The sequence below is a fragment of the Chrysemys picta genome, chromosome 3, assembly GCF_011386835.1.
Source record: "Chrysemys picta bellii isolate R12L10 chromosome 3, ASM1138683v2, whole genome shotgun sequence".
Taxonomy (NCBI): Eukaryota; Metazoa; Chordata; order Testudines; family Emydidae; genus Chrysemys; species Chrysemys picta.
The window spans coordinates 44,248,586-44,266,185 of NC_088793.1; the positions used below are offsets into that span (position 1 = coordinate 44,248,586).

At 38.2% G+C, this 17,600-nt stretch overlaps 1 protein-coding gene and 1 long non-coding RNA gene across 6 annotated transcripts in view; one reads left to right on the forward strand and one right to left on the reverse strand.

Moving 5' to 3' along the window:
- The window catches only part of CSMD1 (CUB and Sushi multiple domains 1), a 1,932,406-nt gene that overhangs the window by 230,705 nt on the left and 1,684,101 nt on the right, over window positions 1-17,600 (reverse strand). For all 5 annotated transcript variants that reach the window (XM_008163737.4, XM_005289701.5, XM_065587776.1 and 2 more), the window contains one exon: window positions 13,074-13,283. In XM_008163737.4, coding sequence (XP_008161959.2) covers window positions 13,074-13,283 — 210 coding nt within the window. The remainder of the gene's footprint in view (window positions 1-13,073; window positions 13,284-17,600) is intronic.
- Window positions 5,958-17,600, forward strand: part of LOC101944094 (uncharacterized) — a 68,920-nt gene continuing 57,277 nt past the window's right edge. Inside the window, exon 1 of the long non-coding RNA XR_508179.4 lies at window positions 5,958-6,278. This is a non-coding gene — a long non-coding RNA (uncharacterized LOC101944094). The remainder of the gene's footprint in view (window positions 6,279-17,600) is intronic.

A 17,600-nucleotide genomic window follows, 5' to 3' on the forward strand; every position in this document is an offset into this window, starting at 1 on the left:
TTCATTAATGGTTTAGATAATGACAGAGAGAGTACACTTATAAAGTGTGTGGATGATACCAAGCTAGGAGGGGTTGCAAGTACTTTGGAGGTCGAATTAAAGTTCAAAATGATCTGGAGAAATGATCTGAAGTAAATAAGATGACATTCAATAAAGATAAATGCAACTTTCTCCGCTTTGGAAGAAACAATCAGTTGCAGACATACAAAATAGGAAATGACTACTGCAGAAAGGGGTCTGGGGATTATAGTGGATCAAAAGCTAAATATGAGTGAACAGTGCAACACTGTTGCAAAAAAAAAAAAAAAGCTAACAGCATTCTGGGATGCATTAGCAAGAATGTTGTAAGCAAGACACAAGAAGTAATTCTTCTGCAAATTGGAGAAAGTCCAGAGAAGAGCAAGACAATCAGTTAAAGGTCTAGAAAATGTGACCTATGAGGAATGATAGAAAAAACTGAGTTTGTTTAATCTGGAGAAGAGAAGACGTAAGGAAGACATGATAACAGTTTTCAAGTACAGAAATATTTTTACAAGGAGGAGGAGGAAAACATTTTTCATTAACCTCTGTGGATAGGACAAGAAGCAATGAGCTTAAATTGCAGCAATGGCAGTTTAGGTTGGACATTAGGAAAAACTTCCTAACTATCAGGGCAATTAAACTGTGGAATAAATTGCCTAGGGAGGTTGTGAAATCTCTGTCATTGGAGATTTTTAACAAGTTAGACAAACACCTGTTAGGGATAGTCTAGATGATACTTAGTCCTGCCCTGAGTGCAACAGACAGGACTTGAAGACTTCTTGAGTTCCCTTCCAGTCCTACAGTTCCACGATTCTCTGATTCCATATAATGGTAAAATACTTTGGAAAAGAATGTATAATGAATGTAGCAATAGCACCAGTAGAGACGCTCCTTTTAGATATATCTCTTTATTAACAAATACATTAATGATATCTAATATTTAATGTAGGGCTTTATATCTTCAAAGCATTATAAAAACATTAGCCAATTAAACATAATTAATTAATTAATATAATCTAACTAATGTAATTAATATATGCAGAGACAGGTTTTATAAATTGCAATTGAGATACAAAGATATATTTCAAATAATATATAAATAATATATTTTTATATTATATATGGTGTTTCTTCACCATCTTTGTATGTTAAGAAATAGTTCTTTGGGGGGAAAGGATAACAATTTTGCTAAAATGGAACATAGGATCAGTCACACCGACAACATCTGCATATTCTGGATAAGTTAATAATACCTTCCTGTCTTTGATTACAAAGATTCAGAATGCCCTGCTCTTTCACAGAACATCCAATTTACAATTAGATAATACTGCTCTCAAAATATAAGCTCAAAGAGTGATTATCCAAGAGTGTTTTACATTAACACTTGCCATAAAGCTTAAATTGTTAAAAATACAATAATAAAGGTGAAGTACCCATTCTGGAATGTCCCCCCCCCCCCCAAAGCTTGTCATTCTAGGACTTTATGACATATAAATGTTTAACTTACTGTAGTTAATATTGACACCAACTAATCAAGCAAGTGACTTAAGCATGTGTTTAGGTGCTTTCCTGAATAGGGATGCACTTAAGCACATGCTAAATTTTGAGCACATACAATGGTTTCCTGAATCAAGGCGGTTATTAGGTATTTTTCCCAACATTTCCTTTCAACAATTGCTGATTATGATTAAGATTTTCAGTGTGGTCAAACCATATTATGTATGTAGGTGAGTGTGTTTGAGAAAGAGGGAGAATGCATTAGGTGCATCTTTTGTGGCTATCTCCTGGAGCACTTTTGATCTCCAGGAATAAGAAGATGAGATCCCCGCCCCATCTTTGGCTTCTTAATACCACATAAAAGGACTTTCCCAGACCTGAAAAAAGCTCTGTGTAAACTCGAAAGTTTGTCTCTCTCTCACTAACAGAAGTTGGCCCAATAAAAGAAATTACCTCACCCAGCTTGTCTCACTTTAGATCCCTGACACTCTCTTCTCCACCTCTAGATTGTGGCTTACCCTGCAGCAACTATTCAGACCACAGGATCCTTAATACTACGGTAGTGGGGTTTTGCTTGATTACTTTAAAAAACAAACTCTTTTTAAACTGTATTATTATGAAAAGGCATCTAAATTCATAAACCTCCCCTCCTCATTCTTCCCCTTCTCCCTTTAATTAGAGGATTAAATTAATTAATTCTGTAATTAGAAATGGCACTTTCTTTCATTCAGGGAGAGGGGCAGGGAAGGACACTTTGCTCTAACCCCAAGAACTTTTATTGCATGGCCAAATGTAATCAAGAGTACATTTGTGAGTTAAGAGTATCTGAAATTCCCCAGTTTAAATAAATATGCTAATAGCACCTTGCAGTCACCCCTTTAATATACAGTACATATTCTCACAGACATTCCAATTAGTTGGTAAATGCCTTTATTGTCATAGACTCTTCATTTGCCTGTATTTCTTGTCCTTTGTGTAAGGGTATATCAATTTCATTTCATCCTGTCAGAAAGGTCATATTTTTAATTTATACAACTTTCTGCCAGTGATATTGTATTATGGCAGCCATATCAACCAATAACATATTTGACCTCTGTAAAGACTTATAAATCAATGACATGGTTTATAAATCAGATGTACAATTTAACTTAAAACTCACTAGTATGACAAAAATGAGCCACATAATTCATAGACAGTTTCATGATTTATTAATTAGGCATATAATTTATAAATCACAAATCAGTGCTTAGCAAGCCAATTCTTGACTTATAAGTCAGTATTACAGGGTCTTTAGGGGAAAACCATTCACACAATGGAGCTGGGAACATCACCTATAATTAAAGTGGCCTAACACTTTCCGTTATAGGACAGCTGTTTTCAGTTGCTTATAAGAGTGTCAAACTTTAAACATTCAGTATGAGATCTTCCATGCCAAGTGTGTTCCTCAGGCCGGTTGGTTTTTTTTGTTTGTTTGGGGTTTTTTTTGGTACAAATAGTTCAGCCATTTCCAAGAATGAAGTTAGGGGAAAATACATTGGTTTGTTCATGTTAAAAAATATATATATTATAAGCATTACACTGAAAAGTTGCAACATCTTTATGCATTACAGCAGGGACTTGAAATTTGCAGAGGAATTGCTCTGATATTAGGCATGTGCATTGTACTGGCCATGTAAAAGTCCACCCACACTTGGCCATAGTATAAGCCCCTGAAAAATCTCAGTTTTCACATGTTCAGTAGAAGTTTGTTATAGACTGGCAGCTAAATTCTCTAAGGATTCCATCTATACTAAGCATGCTCGACCCCCTCATATCTCCTATGTGACAACCAGACCACACATGTGCCGTCATCACAAAAGACTTTTGCAAAACACCCTGTAACTCCTTGCATCAGAAACAGTCAGGTTTCTTGCCTTTAATTTCACCTTCCAAACTGTATGAAATAGTTTGAATTTGTTTTTCTAAAGAATCATAGACATTCAATATTAATATATTTTTTTCTTTACAAGTATTTAACCCTGGAGTAAGCCTTATTATCTGGTTAATGTCCAGCAGGCAGTCAGGACCCCTCCCCCTCTCTTAATAAGTGTCCAGGATGCAAAACTGGTAGAAATAAAAGGGAAGACTTTATGTGGTGGCCCTATTCACATGATATGGAACAGAGTGACAAAGAGTCCATCATATGGCAAGAAACAGTAATCACTGAATTAGAGTGAATTAGGCAAAGAACTCTTTGTCCTTAACATGGCAGCTCGTAACATGTAGTTCCAGCATGAGAGAGAAGATTCCCTCTCCCTCCCAAGACAGAGAGCTAATGAAAGGGGAAGAAACATGCCGAATCCTATGCCAAAGCTTACGAGAATGCTTAAAAAATGAACAGAAGTGAGCATTGCAGTCTTCAAAGGGAAGGAGAATCCTGTGAAATAAAGAGATAGGAAGAGAGGAGTGTGACATTACACCCCATATTCATCACAGTAATATTATTATAATATGATTCTGATATAATCATAATGTATTTTATGCAAGATAGGGCATGTGAGATATCATTGAAAAGTTTATGATTTACTGAATATGATTATTCTATTTGTATGCATGTATCTTTTTGGTATCTGAAGTTAGGAGTATTGTTTTTGCATCTATTACAAATCTATTACAAATGTGTTTACACCTGGGGAACGTCCACTAGGCAGAATGCAATCAGTCTAGATGGCTGGTGGGGAAGGGCCATTAGAGAAAACAATAGGCCTTAGAAGTTTATCTCTCACCGGAGAGTCTTCCTGTGGACACTACAAACAGCCTTCAAGTCACGGCTGCTGTGACCCTACAGGGACATGTGACCAAGTCACCTGGTACTGGACTCCATCTTGGAATACCAGTGTTTTTCCACTGACCAGGCATGGGAAACAAGCTTAGAGACAAAGGGTTCCCGCCATATGCAAAAGCTATTTAAGGCAGGGGAGTGACATTATTGTGGTTCTTCACTGACTCCCCATCCAAAGAGACTCCTGGAAACAGCCGAGGAACAAGAACTGACCTAGGGGAAGGGATGGACGCAGGCTAGAGGGATTACTAGCCTTTGAAAGGAATACCTAGTGAAGCTTGCCCTTTATGAGCCTGCAGCCGGCTTACATCATCATTTAGGGTTAGCTTTTGCTACTCATATCCAAACTCTTTAGTATATTAAGCTTAGATTACATTTTTGTTTATTTGCTAGGTAACCTGCTGTGATCTGTTTGCTATCCCTTATAATCACTTAAAATCTTTTGTAGTTAATACATTTGTTTTTGCTTTATCACAAACTGGTGTGTGGAAGTCATAACTTGGGGTAAAAAGCTGTTGTATATTTCCTCTCCACATTGAGGGAGAGGACGAATTTCAGGAGCTTACACTGTACAGTTCCCTGTGCAGTGCAAGACGGTATAATTTTGGGTTTACACTCGAGGGGAGGAGGGGGTGCCTAAATGGCTGGGAAGTTCCTTAGATGAAGCCTTCTCATGCAAAGCTGGTCACAGCATCTGTATGTTTCTGCAGCTGTATGTGTGCTCGTGAAGGTGCAGACTGGAGCCTGAGAGAGGGCTTGGCAGGCTGGTCACAGCAGTACAGTGTAAAGGGAACCCGGTCAGGTGGGCTCAGTGGTACCCCAGGTCCAGGTGGCACCGAGCAGGGTGGCGGGGGCGGGGGGACCAATCACAAGGAGAAAATACCTCATCCCTTCCCCAGAGACTGTGATGAGGACATTAGCAGGGCACAATCATTCCCTAAAGGGAAACAATGTGGCTGCAGGAGACACTGTCCTTAAAAGAGTAGCTTATCCCCTTAAGCAAACCAGTAAGGACTGTGAACAATGTAAGGGAAATGAGAATGGTGCCATCACAAATGATCCCCTCAGCCACCCCTGACCCTTGTGAGGTATTCTCGTCTCCCAGAGATACAAGTCTGGCACATTGTCACCTCAAGCCGGTGGCTGACTGAGTTTCAAGGACCAGGAAGAACCTATTAAGGATTCTCCCAGTAGGAGTCGGATCACTTGCTGGGGCAGGAAATTTCTGTGAGGTCTTTGCCAGCATCACACCAAGGACACCCAATTCACGAGTCACGTTAACTCTGAGCTGCTCTAGGTTCTGCATCTGTAAGCATAAGCCTAATGGGAAGAAACTGTCTCAAGTAAATTGTACTCCATTTTGCTTATTTTGCTTTATACTCCATTTTGCTAGCTTTGAATTAGTAAGAAGAAATTGTAGCCTTGAATTAGTAAGAAGAAATTGTTCTGAGTTTATTCTTTGCTGATTGCACTAATGATTTTAATGTTAGAAGGATAGAAGTTTGTGGCTGTAATTGCCTTATTTACTGTTTGGTATGTGAGTGAAGAATGTATGGTAATTATCTGAGAAAAGACAGCTGGGCCGGATGGTCAATAAGGGAGTGGAGGAGTCGAGAGGCGCCAACTTTCACCCAGATAGCAGACTGATGACCCTAAAGCAAAGGCATATGCCCCAAGGACAAAATAAAGAGTGGAGCCAGAGGAACGAGATAAGAAAAAGCTGTGGATACTCCCAGTAACAGCCGGATTGGGTGCAACCTTGACTAACAGCTCTGGTGTGCCACAGACTTGTATGGGAACTTATTACTATAAAAGAAGGGTGTATTGCAATGGGATTTTGGGTTCATTCTGCATCAACATCGGAGCTGAGTCGAGCTCCCCATCCCTCGTGTACAGTTTCAGCTGGCCACTGGAACTGACTGAGCAACAATAAGGATTGGTAACTATACGATCCAGCTGCAGAAACTATTGGTGTGTGTGTGTGTGTGTGTGTGTGTGTGTGTGTGTGTGTGTGTGTGTGTGTGTGTGTGAGAGAGAGAGAATGGAAGCATATGTTGATTTTAATGCTTAAATTGTACTCTCGATAAACGCGGTGTATTGCCTTATCTCCTTTAAAACGATTCCATGTGATGCTTATAAGCATTACACATCCACATGGAAAAGAGCCTGGAGCCCATGCTAGGCACCTAAGAACCAAAGGGAAACAAGAACATCCCTAAAAAGGTCTGCATTTCAAGCAAACAAACTAAACTGTCTGATTCCCTCAGCCCCGATCCACAGGGCACTTCAAGGCAGCTGACTGAAAAGGACTCTCTGACTTTAAAAGGACATCTCATTCCAGTGCAATCCTGTATGGGAAAGAAGATTTGCTCCCTCTTCCAAGACGAAGGGCTGTTGAGATTAGGGAAAGTGCTATCCCCATCTTCACTCTAAAGATCATGATAAAGAGTCATAGAAAAGGGGATGATCCATTTTTAAAGGGCCACTCATCCCCGAGAGGTAACGTACATTGGTATAGGTAGGGAGGGGTTCAGGGGGGCATTACTTCCCCCAAAGAGAGGTAAGGTGTGTGGGAGCACAGGGGAACACAGTGATTATTACTAATCTCTTGGTGTTATTTCTGTATGCTGTTTCTTAAAAAAAGAAAAGATACAATATTTGCTATGCATTAAAAGCTCTACATAGTTTGTTTGGTACAGAAACTGTCTGATTACATCCATCTCTATTTGGCCCACCATCTGGTCTCACATATTTGCCTGAATGAGAATTGTTGTGTTGTTGGGTGGTATATTTCTACGTGGAGGAGGTCCTAGTATTTTGTTTGTTTGTTCCTGTTATTTGATCCCCCCAGCTTTATATTTTTAAAATAATACAATTCTATGAATATACATACAATGTTATTTCTCCTTAATGGCTCTATGTTGCATTGCTGTTTTAGGAACATAGATCATGCAAATACAATCATAAGTACACCAAGTTATTTTCAAACAGAGTTCTGAAAAGGCTGACGTTACTATTTATTCTCAGGACTTATTAGTTGATCATTCCGTTTTGAGATAATGTGATACACAATTAAATTCTGCAGCTTAAGCAAAAACTGTGGCTGTAATTACAGGTCCTCATTTTTTTATCACATCCAGGTAGTGACTATCTGTATTTTACCAGCTGTAAACACAACATAGTTGAAATATCTCCTTTTCCATGATAGTCTGAATATTTAAGGGATTTTATTTATTATTATTAATAATTATTATTATCTCTCCTTTTAACAAAAATGTTAAACTCGAGATTTATCTAGAGACAATATCTATAATTCTGTTGATATTATCTGTATCATACACCACTAGTAACTCAATTTTCCTACAGTTCATGGAAAGATAATTTCGTGAATTGGTGAAATGGAATAAAAAAATCTCAGCTGTGTCGTATGATGCAACCTTGTGTTTTTTCATTTACGTTTTGCTCCTGTGTCTGTCTATGGTTCAGGAAGTTCTCTTTAATTATGAGCAGAACTGACAGCAATAGTTACGGTTGCCTAGGTTCTCCCCCTGCATGACAGGAGCTCTGTATGCCCTCCATACCTCAAGCTAGGGTTCCCAATCTCTTTCCATGCGAGGGCCTCCGTGTGACCCTCCATGCCCCTTTATGCCCACTTTCCCTCCCCTGTCTCAACTTCCACCCCATAACAGGGTCACCCATTCTTACCCTACAAAAAATTCTGTGTGACCCCTCCTTCCCTTCAAAGCTAGAAACTCTGTGTGACCACTCCCCCACCAGGCTCCTCTATACCAAGAACCCCATTCTCCCTCCCATGCCAGGAGCGGTGTGTGCATTCCCTCTTTCTCATTCTCATTCCACCCACCATTTCTACTCTCCTTTCTTTCTCTTTCAGTATGTCAATATTTTTAAATTCTACTGAGAGGCTGGGGAGGGCTAAAATAAGGAGCATTGTTATGCTGGAATGTGGTATTGACTGCCATCAACCGGCTCTCTGATCTATAGTAAATTACAGAGATGGTTGAACTGCAAGCTTGCTACCCAGATGCCAGTGGCTCAGAACATCACCCATTTCTCCCCTCCAGTTTTCCCCATTTTCACCCACATCAGTAGGGTTTTCCTATTGATGCTTTGAACATTCCCTGAAATTTTGTAACTGATTCCCTGTTACATCCAAACATCTAAACAAAGAAATACCATCAAGTTGAGTGTAAGGGCCTCACAAACTCAGCCAATCAAACCTTTCTTTATATTACTTGCAATCACATGAAACAACGTTTCACAGCAAAAACAACTTTCATACATCAGAAAGATTTTTTTTTTGTATTAAAAATTGTATTCACAGAACATTTTCAAGAGTAACTATGGTTGTCCTTTTCTGACTTTATTGTAAATAAATTACAAATACTTTAGGAGTCAATTCAATTTTTATTCTGTCAGTTCCTAACTGAATAGATTGTCTTGTTTTCCTGCTTGAATTAGCAATTGACCAGGGAATTTTTGACAGGCCAACATACCATGTTTCACAAGTATAGTATTCAGGAATTAGTCACTCCACATTTTACATGCTATTTATAACAGTAAGAATGATTGAATGGCAGGGCATCTAAATAAATACCCTTTGTTAGGAAAGTTGCTTTGGTTTCCTTCTTTTTTTTATATCAGTGGAAATATATAAGTTGATGTTTAAAAATAGCTGTACATTTTCAGAAAAAAATAATTCCAAATTTTAGTTTTTAGTTGTGACATTTAAATATCCAAATCCCAGCTAATTTAACTAAACTTTGTCCCTAAGCCTCAATTCTCTAGTTTAGTCACCTATTAGCTAATTTTTACTAAATTATTACCACTTCATTGGACCATCTCATTTTTTTCTAGATTCTTCATGTAATCATTTACAAAGTGTTACTTCAAAAAGTCTCTAGTGCATAGAAGCAAGATTTCCTTTGATAGACCACTGAAATCATCTTCAAAAAGAACATAAAATCACTAGGAACTATCTTGCTCCTTTCTTGCCTGCTTTAAAAAAAATCCTTCTTATAGGGCCTATACCTTGTCAGGTTTTTAATGTTTTCTAATATGTTCCTTAATTAATTTTAGGACTAACTCTCTCCAACTCTCTCCAGTAGTTAAGGTGAGTTAAAACAGGAGTAGTGTTCACAATTTCTTGTGTCAGGGTACATCTACACTACCCACCAGATCGGTGGGTAGCGATCGATCTATCGGGGATCGACTTATCACGTGTAGTGTAGATGCGATAAATCGATCCCCGATTGCTCTCCCGTCGACGGCTGAACTCCAGCTCGGCGAGAGGCGGAAGCAAAGTCAACGGGGTAGCCGCGGCAATCGACCCCACGCCATGAGGACACGAGGGAAGTCGAACTAAGATACGGCGACTTCAGCTACACTGTTCTCGTAGCTGAAGTTGCGTATCTTAGGTCGATCCCCCCCCCAGTGTAGACCAGGCCTCAGTCATGATTCTACTTTACGTCACTGAGTCATAGATTCATAGCTTCTAAGACCAGAAGGGACCATTGTGATGAACTAGTCTGACCTTTTGTATAGCACAGGCCATAGAACTTGCACAAAATAATTCCTAGAGCATATCTTTTAGAAAAATATCCAATCATGATTTTAAAGTTGTCAGTGATGGAGAATGCACTACAACCCTTGGTAAGTTGTTTCACCATTAAAAATGTACTCCTCATTTCCTATCAGAATTTTGTTATCTTCAACTTCCAGCCATTGGATCATGTTATACCTTTCTCTGCGAGTCTAAAGAGCTCATATTTAAAGAGTTGTTCCCCATGCAGGTACTTATAGACTGTAATAAAGTCACCCATGAACTTTCTCTTCGTTAAGCTAAATCGATTGAGCTTCTTGAGTCTATCACTATAAGCCATGCTTTCTCATCCTTTAATCATTTTCCTCTGAACCCTTTCCAATTCATCAACATCCTCCTTGAATTGTTGGCACCAGAACTGAACACAGTACTCCAGCAGTGTTAGCACCAGTGTCAAATAGAGAAGTAAAATAACTTTTCTACTCTTACTTGAGATTCTCCTATTCATCCTAAGATCACAATAGCTCTTTTTGGCTACAGCTTCTTGCTGGGAGCTCATGTTCAACTGATTATCTATGATGACCCCAAATATTTTTCAGGTACAGGATGGAGTCTCCAACACTGTAAGCAAAGCGTACAGTCTTTGTTCCTGGAAGTATACATTTACATTTAGCACTATTAAAACACATACTGTTTGCTTGCATCCAGTTTACCAAGCCACCTACATCTCTCTGAATCAGTGATCTGTCCTCTTTATTAATTACCATTCCCCATTCAAATATATGAATATGAACTCTCACTCACCACCCTACTAATAAATCACAATGCAGTTGATAAAATGACCCAGCAATTTTGTTGTCTGAATTATATGGTTTGCGGAATTTTGAGATTCAACTTTACTAGGTACAACTGTCAACATGTTGTGCAGTATTACGATATTAGAATGTTTGTTATGAAATATCACTAACAGTCTTCCTTGTATTCTGCCAGAACTCTAAACAGGAGCAACAGGATAGGCAGATGATGGTTTGTTTAAATGCCAACAAAGACAAAAGAAAACCACATTTTCCATCAGGGACATGAAAGAGATAAAGCCAACATCAACACTACAAGAAACCCCAAACCAAACCAAGCCCACTTGCCCTACCTCCCCAAAGACACCACAGAGAAAAAATCCTAAACCAAATTAGTTTCTTCCCTCCTTTGGAGGGGATGCTGAAACCTTGCCATTCTAGTCACAATGGTGTGTCTAGCAGAAGGTATCACAGAGCCAGATAATGGCTTGAAGTTTGAGGTCTGAAGTACAACTGAGCTTATTTGGACTCAATACAGTTAAAGGAAAATGTGTTACAATCTGTAGGGAGAGAGACCCCGGGGTTATGCTAGCCAGAAGCTAGGATAGAGAGCTTTGGAGAAAACTCAGGAGCTATTCTGTATGGGCTTATACTGTTTATGTTATAGTATTTTTTAGTTTACTGCTTCTAAAACTGCCTTGAAAGAACATGAGTGTGATGTCTTGTGTCTTGAAACCAGACCTGGGAGTCCCCAGATAGCTGCTGCATCCTGGCCTCTACCCAAGGTCTGCAAAAACCTGGTGGTTTTTCTCCGACAGCCAAGAAGCTAATAGGACTATTGCTTCAACCAAGGCACCACCTATTGGCTCTCTGTTTGGAGGATCACACAGGTCCACCAATTGGTTCAGTGACACTATTTATGTCAGAAGGAGGCACAAGGAGTTTGTCTGAGCAACATAGTGATTTCCTGTTGTGGCTGCATTGGACTCTGCTTGTGCCTGCCTCCTGCACCCAACCCTGTTCCTAATCCCTGCTCCACTCCTGGCTCCTGCTTCACCCCTGCCTTTGCTCCTGTTCCCACTGTGCTCCTGATCTGCGCTTGACCCCACCCTCTCCTTAAGTTTCTAACCATCAGTGGAAGGCATATGGGCATGATGGCTCTGACCCCAGCCTCCAACTTCTGACCCTGACTCGAGCTTGACCCCTGGCTCTAGTAATTGACAGTTGACTCAGGTCCTATCCCTTGGCTTCATCCACCAACCTGGACACATGCACCTCCCACTAGACCTGACTCCTGCTCTGACTACTAGGCCAGACCGCCTGCATACTGGACCATAACAATAAGAGACCTTTTTTAAACTGGTATCAGATTTCAATTAAGCCAGAACTCCCACAATAACATCCTAACCAGAGGGTGCTTTCTGTTCAAACCCGAGCCTACAGACAGCCATTCTCTCTCATTGTTCTGCCCTTAGCTCTGCAACAGTGATTACAGCTCACAGTATCATGTTAAAGTTATAGAAATGTGCACTAATTAGTCGTGCTATTTATATTCATCAACAGAAAAATTGAGAGATGAGAAGAAAATAAACAAAAAGGAAGATAGATGAAACATTAAACAGTTCATATGTTCTATATCATTAACTTAAACATTATACAAAGTCTAGGCCTTGATCCAGCAAAGATTTATGCATATACTTTATTGTATGCACCTTGAAGAGATGCACCAAAGTCAGTAGGACTACTCACAGTAGTTAAAGTTAAGCACATGCATAAATCTCTGTAGGGGCTTGGATGTGCTTATACAAACCTGAATGTATTTGTTTTAGTTGCATTTCTTGGCATTTTGAGTTTGTTTCTTTTCACAGGAATTTAGATTGCAAAATTCAACATGTTACAAATATTTCTATTTTATAATATATACTCGCACTTTCTAAATAATTAGGACCAAATCCTGAAATTCTTATTCAGTTCTGACTAGTCTTACTCAGGTAAAATCCTATTGAAATGAGTACAAACCTAATAATGAGGACTTCTAAATTTGGCCAGCAGTGCAATAAAAGGCAGCAACCTAAACCAGTAGATAAGCCACTAGAATGGGATTCAAGAGACCTGGGTTCTAAGCTCTACCAGTATCTTTGGCCAAGTCACTTCACTCCTGCCTCAGTTTCCCCATCTGTAAAGCAGGGAAACTGTTACATAACTTTCTTTGTAAAGTAATTTGAGGTCTATGCTTGAAAAACACTGTATAAGAGCTATACATTATCATAATTATTTTTTAAAAAGCAAAAGAAAAATATTTTGAGATCATTCCATAATAAGTAAGTTAGCATGTCTCTTATCATTCTCTAAATGGTTCATTGATTTAATTATTACTTACCCTGGTATGCAAGCTTAAATCCTTGTCGATTCTCTGAGTGATCACTATAAAAATGGATGAGTGTTTCGTGAGTTGTACTTAGCAAAGATGGTGGGAGTTCCGTTCCGCTAAACTGGCCTATCATAGAACTGGTGTGGTAAGGCCCATTCTGAATTTCAAGAAAGTCATGATTAGCTTCAGTAGAGAAATTCAGAAATTGAATATGTGCACCTGTATGGGAAAGTAATCAGAATTATAAACAATGTTCATAATACATTTTTTCATGCTACAGTACACAAATACAGAAACTGACATAATCAACAAATCAGTGCTGTACAGATTATACTGTGACCAATGTTTTCAAATTTAGGTGCCTAAATCTAATCTAAACAAAAGTAGCCTGGTTTCAGAGGGTGCTATGTTCAGTGAGGGCTACTAGAGGTAAAACTCCTCTGAAAATCAGGCGACTCTTATTTAGGTGACTAAATGTGGATTTACATGACTAAATCGAAACATCAACACTTTTTGAGAGACAGAAAGATTAGATGGTTTAAGTCATTAGAAATTATCTATCTGAAATGACAAACATTTTAGGAAAGAAGAATCCATATTTATGAATTAGAGACTATTAAAATATGTCAATTCAGATCTGAAGCCACATTGTATATATTACTCAAATCTGAACTCTGGAGTTTAATCATACTATTTATGATTGTCAGTTTGACATGTCAGTGCAAACAGTTTTCTATGTGAAACCATTACTGCCATAAAATTATACAGGATAAGACTGATAGCTAAAGAAATTAAATTACTATCAAAAGGCAACTCAAATTGCAGCACTTCCTGCTCCAAACTCCATGGGAATTTCCCCCCCAGTTTGGGACACAAATTGTGCTTATTTTCTTTCAGAAATATTAACCTACCAATAGCCACCATGACTCATAGCCTAAAAAACTTATCATGTATACATATAGTTTTGCATATATTTAAATTAGGGTGGTCAATTAATTGCAGTTAACTCAAGCGATTAACCCAAAACAAATATACTAGATTTTTAAAAAGTCATGATTAATTGTAGTTTTAATTGCACTGTTAAATAATAATAAAATAATTTAAATTTCTTATAAATATTTTTGGATGTTTTTCTACATTTTCAAATACATTGATTTCAATTACAACACAGAACACAAAGTGTACAGTGCGCACTTCATATTATTATTTTTTATTACAAATATCTGCACAATAATAAAAAAGATAAACAAAAGAAATAGTATTTTTCAATTCACCTCATACAAGTACTGTAGTGCAATCTCTTTATCATGAAAATGCAACTTCAAATGTCGAATTTTTTTTTAAATAATTACTCTCAAAAAGAAAAGAATGTAAAACTTTAGAGCCTACAAGTCCACTCAGACCTACTTCTTGTTCAGCCAATCGCTAAGACAAACAAGTTTGTTTACATTTACAGGAGATAATGCTGCCCACTTCTTATTTACAATGTCACCTGAAAGTGGGAACAGGCATTCACATGGCACTGTTGTAGCCGGCATTGCAAGGTCTTTACCTGCCAGATATGCTATACATTCCTATGTCCCTTCATGCTTCGACCAACATTCCAGAGGACATGCTTCCATGCTGAATTTAAATTGGTATTCTATCATTGTTTAACAGTGTGATTAAAACTGATTAATCACTACTATTTTTTAATCTCATGATTACTTGTGATTATTTTTTTTGATTATTTGACAGCCCTAATTTAAATTTATCTTGTCGGATTTTCAACATCGTCTCATTGTTACAGATTGTCAGTATTTTCCTGTATAATGAATGAATAAAGCATCACATTTTGGGACACACTTGGATCTCAATGTTGCACTGAGCTTTGTGTAGGCCCCACTACTTGCACTTAGCTCAGTGAAGGACTGGGGTTTATTCCTTTACAAGAGTGGCATAAATATCAGAACAATATAAAAGGAATTTAAATGAATCCAATTCTGGGAACTAAAGTCATTGAGAGTCGATTTATTTTAGTGGGAGTTGGATCAGGCCCTAAATGTCAAAAGGAGCCACCTGGCGCAATCCTTGTCCATGACACTAATATTTACCTATTTAGACCATATAACAACCCTTCAGAATAAATTTTTATTCTTGTAATAAATGAAATCCACCACTTTCTGAATTAAGAGCTCACAATAGTATAATAGTAACTTACTCAATCATAGTTAGAACATCAATTACAGTCCCTTTTTGTCAGGGTCTAACAATATAATTTATCTGTGAAAATGTCCCTGAGATTCACCCTGGCAAAAGAAATCTAAAACTGTGTGTGAATTATTTTTACAAAGACTTGGGGAAGTGAGGGACAAATTCTATGACTATTTTAAATTATTAGTTGGGAGAATGATTTCCAAAATGTATACTATACTAATTTAACCTTAAAAATACTATTTTGAAATAAAAATGTGACACTGGTAGACAGGTGCCAGCTCATGCCAAAACCCCAGGTCAATTCACTTGTGTATTAGTATAGATCAAAGTAATTGTTAAATATATAAGAGTGTAGTTGGTGTTTAAACTTCATGAAAACTAGTGACACATTAATTGCATTGTTTCCAATTATCTGTATCATGTGATAATATTGACCTGAAGAGAACCTAGCATTAAAAGTTAGTAAGCTAACACTCCCTAGACTCAATAAAAAGGGGTTATCCTATTACATTCCATTCCAATATAGGCTACAACACTTATAAACAACTGGCTAATACAATTTGTTAGATTTCAGCTTTAAAATCTAACTGGTACTTCAGCAAATTGAACCCCTTTCATACATACAAATTAAAGGGTGTAATATAATGCATAGGATTGCATGGCCAGTATTCAGTCTGCCATTTCCTAATTTGAGAGTGCTTAATCCTTAACTTTGTATTTCTTCATTTTAAGATTTATTGATGAACACAACCTTAACTACAGTTAAATTATAGTTTTTGTTTGTGAATTTATTTCATTTTTAAAGAAAGAATATCTTTTTATATATGTGCTATTTAAATAATAAAGAACTTGCACATTTGTTGTCTTCATTGTATATTTTATTGCCATTTGTGAAGCTCCATATTTTACCATTCAGTGCTATGTTGACCAACACACTGAAAGTAATAACATTAAACTGTGTTCAAACAAATCATTTTACTGCAACTTCATTTTTATTGCAACTTCTAAGTAACTTTTTTTTAAAAGCTGTGTAACAGAAAACTGAATAAGGACCCAGGTCTATATTTTCCTGCTTTTTATTTTTTTATTTTTTTTAAAAAAAGATAAAAACTCAGAAAAGTATAACCCCAATTTTAAAGAAGCAAATAAACAATATGTAGAGAAATTAAACCTCCTTTTATATCTTATTTTCATGTAAGATTTTTTGAGGAAAGTAAGAAACACTTCCCGTTTGAAAATAAACACTGAAAAAAACCACATTATAAACCCAAAGGAGCACAGCAGGAACTTATGCAAAATCTGTCTGCTCTCACTGCAGTTCCTCCTGTGACCCATCTTTGTACTAATGTTAGGGCAGTCTGAAGTAAATCAGTTACCAAAAGTTGCCATTGCCATGACAATCAAAGCAATAGTGACTCCCCCCAAGTAAGCAAATGAACTGGAGGAAGTGAATGATGAGTGGTTAATTTTATCTCTGATGTCAAAATGTTATTGATCAGGCAGTTGCAGGGGACAGCAAATGTGCACTATGGGCTAGATCAGTAGTGGGCAACCTGCGGGCCACTGGCCATATGCGGCCCATCAGGTTAATCTGATTGAGGGCCGCAAGACATTTTGCTGACATGGACCATCTGCAGGCACAGCCCCCAGCAGCTCCCAGTGGCCACGGTTCTGCCACTCACAGGGATCTGCCACTCTCAGATGAGTGCCCTAACCGCTGGGCTTGGGATATTCTGATGTGGGGCTCTTTGTTGAGACTGTTCCACTGTGGATAATACATTTTTTAAAAAAGTCATTGAAGCAGGGAGCCTGGATCTCCTACCTCCTAGCTAAGTGCTGTAACCACCAGGCTAAAGAGTCATTCTCATATTTGTTTACTTTCTCACCCAATATCTCTTTAATTATTTATCTAAAGTGGAACAGCTTCAACAGCAGAGACTGAGGGAACCTCACATCAGAATATGCTATTGCCCAGTGGTTACAACACCCAACTTAGAGGTGGCACATCCCAGTTCAAATCCTTCTACCCTTCAGGTATGTGTTTGCGGGGGAGGGGATTTCAACTGGAGGTCTCCCATGTCCAAGGTGATTACAATAACCACTGGATTTAAAGTTATGAGAGCGGTCCCCCTACTGCCCTTGCTGTTCTTTGTAAGCTCACTTATTGGGGTCCTATGCAGAGGAGAGGTCTGAGCATTTTTATTGGATCAAGCCCCATGGACAAATTAAAAGGAGGAATGCCTATCTTCCCCCATTCATGAATGGCTGCGGTGCTTAGATGTCCGGACATTTGGCATGGGGCTGCAGTGTGTGTGCTCAGAAGCAGAAATGTAGGTGCCT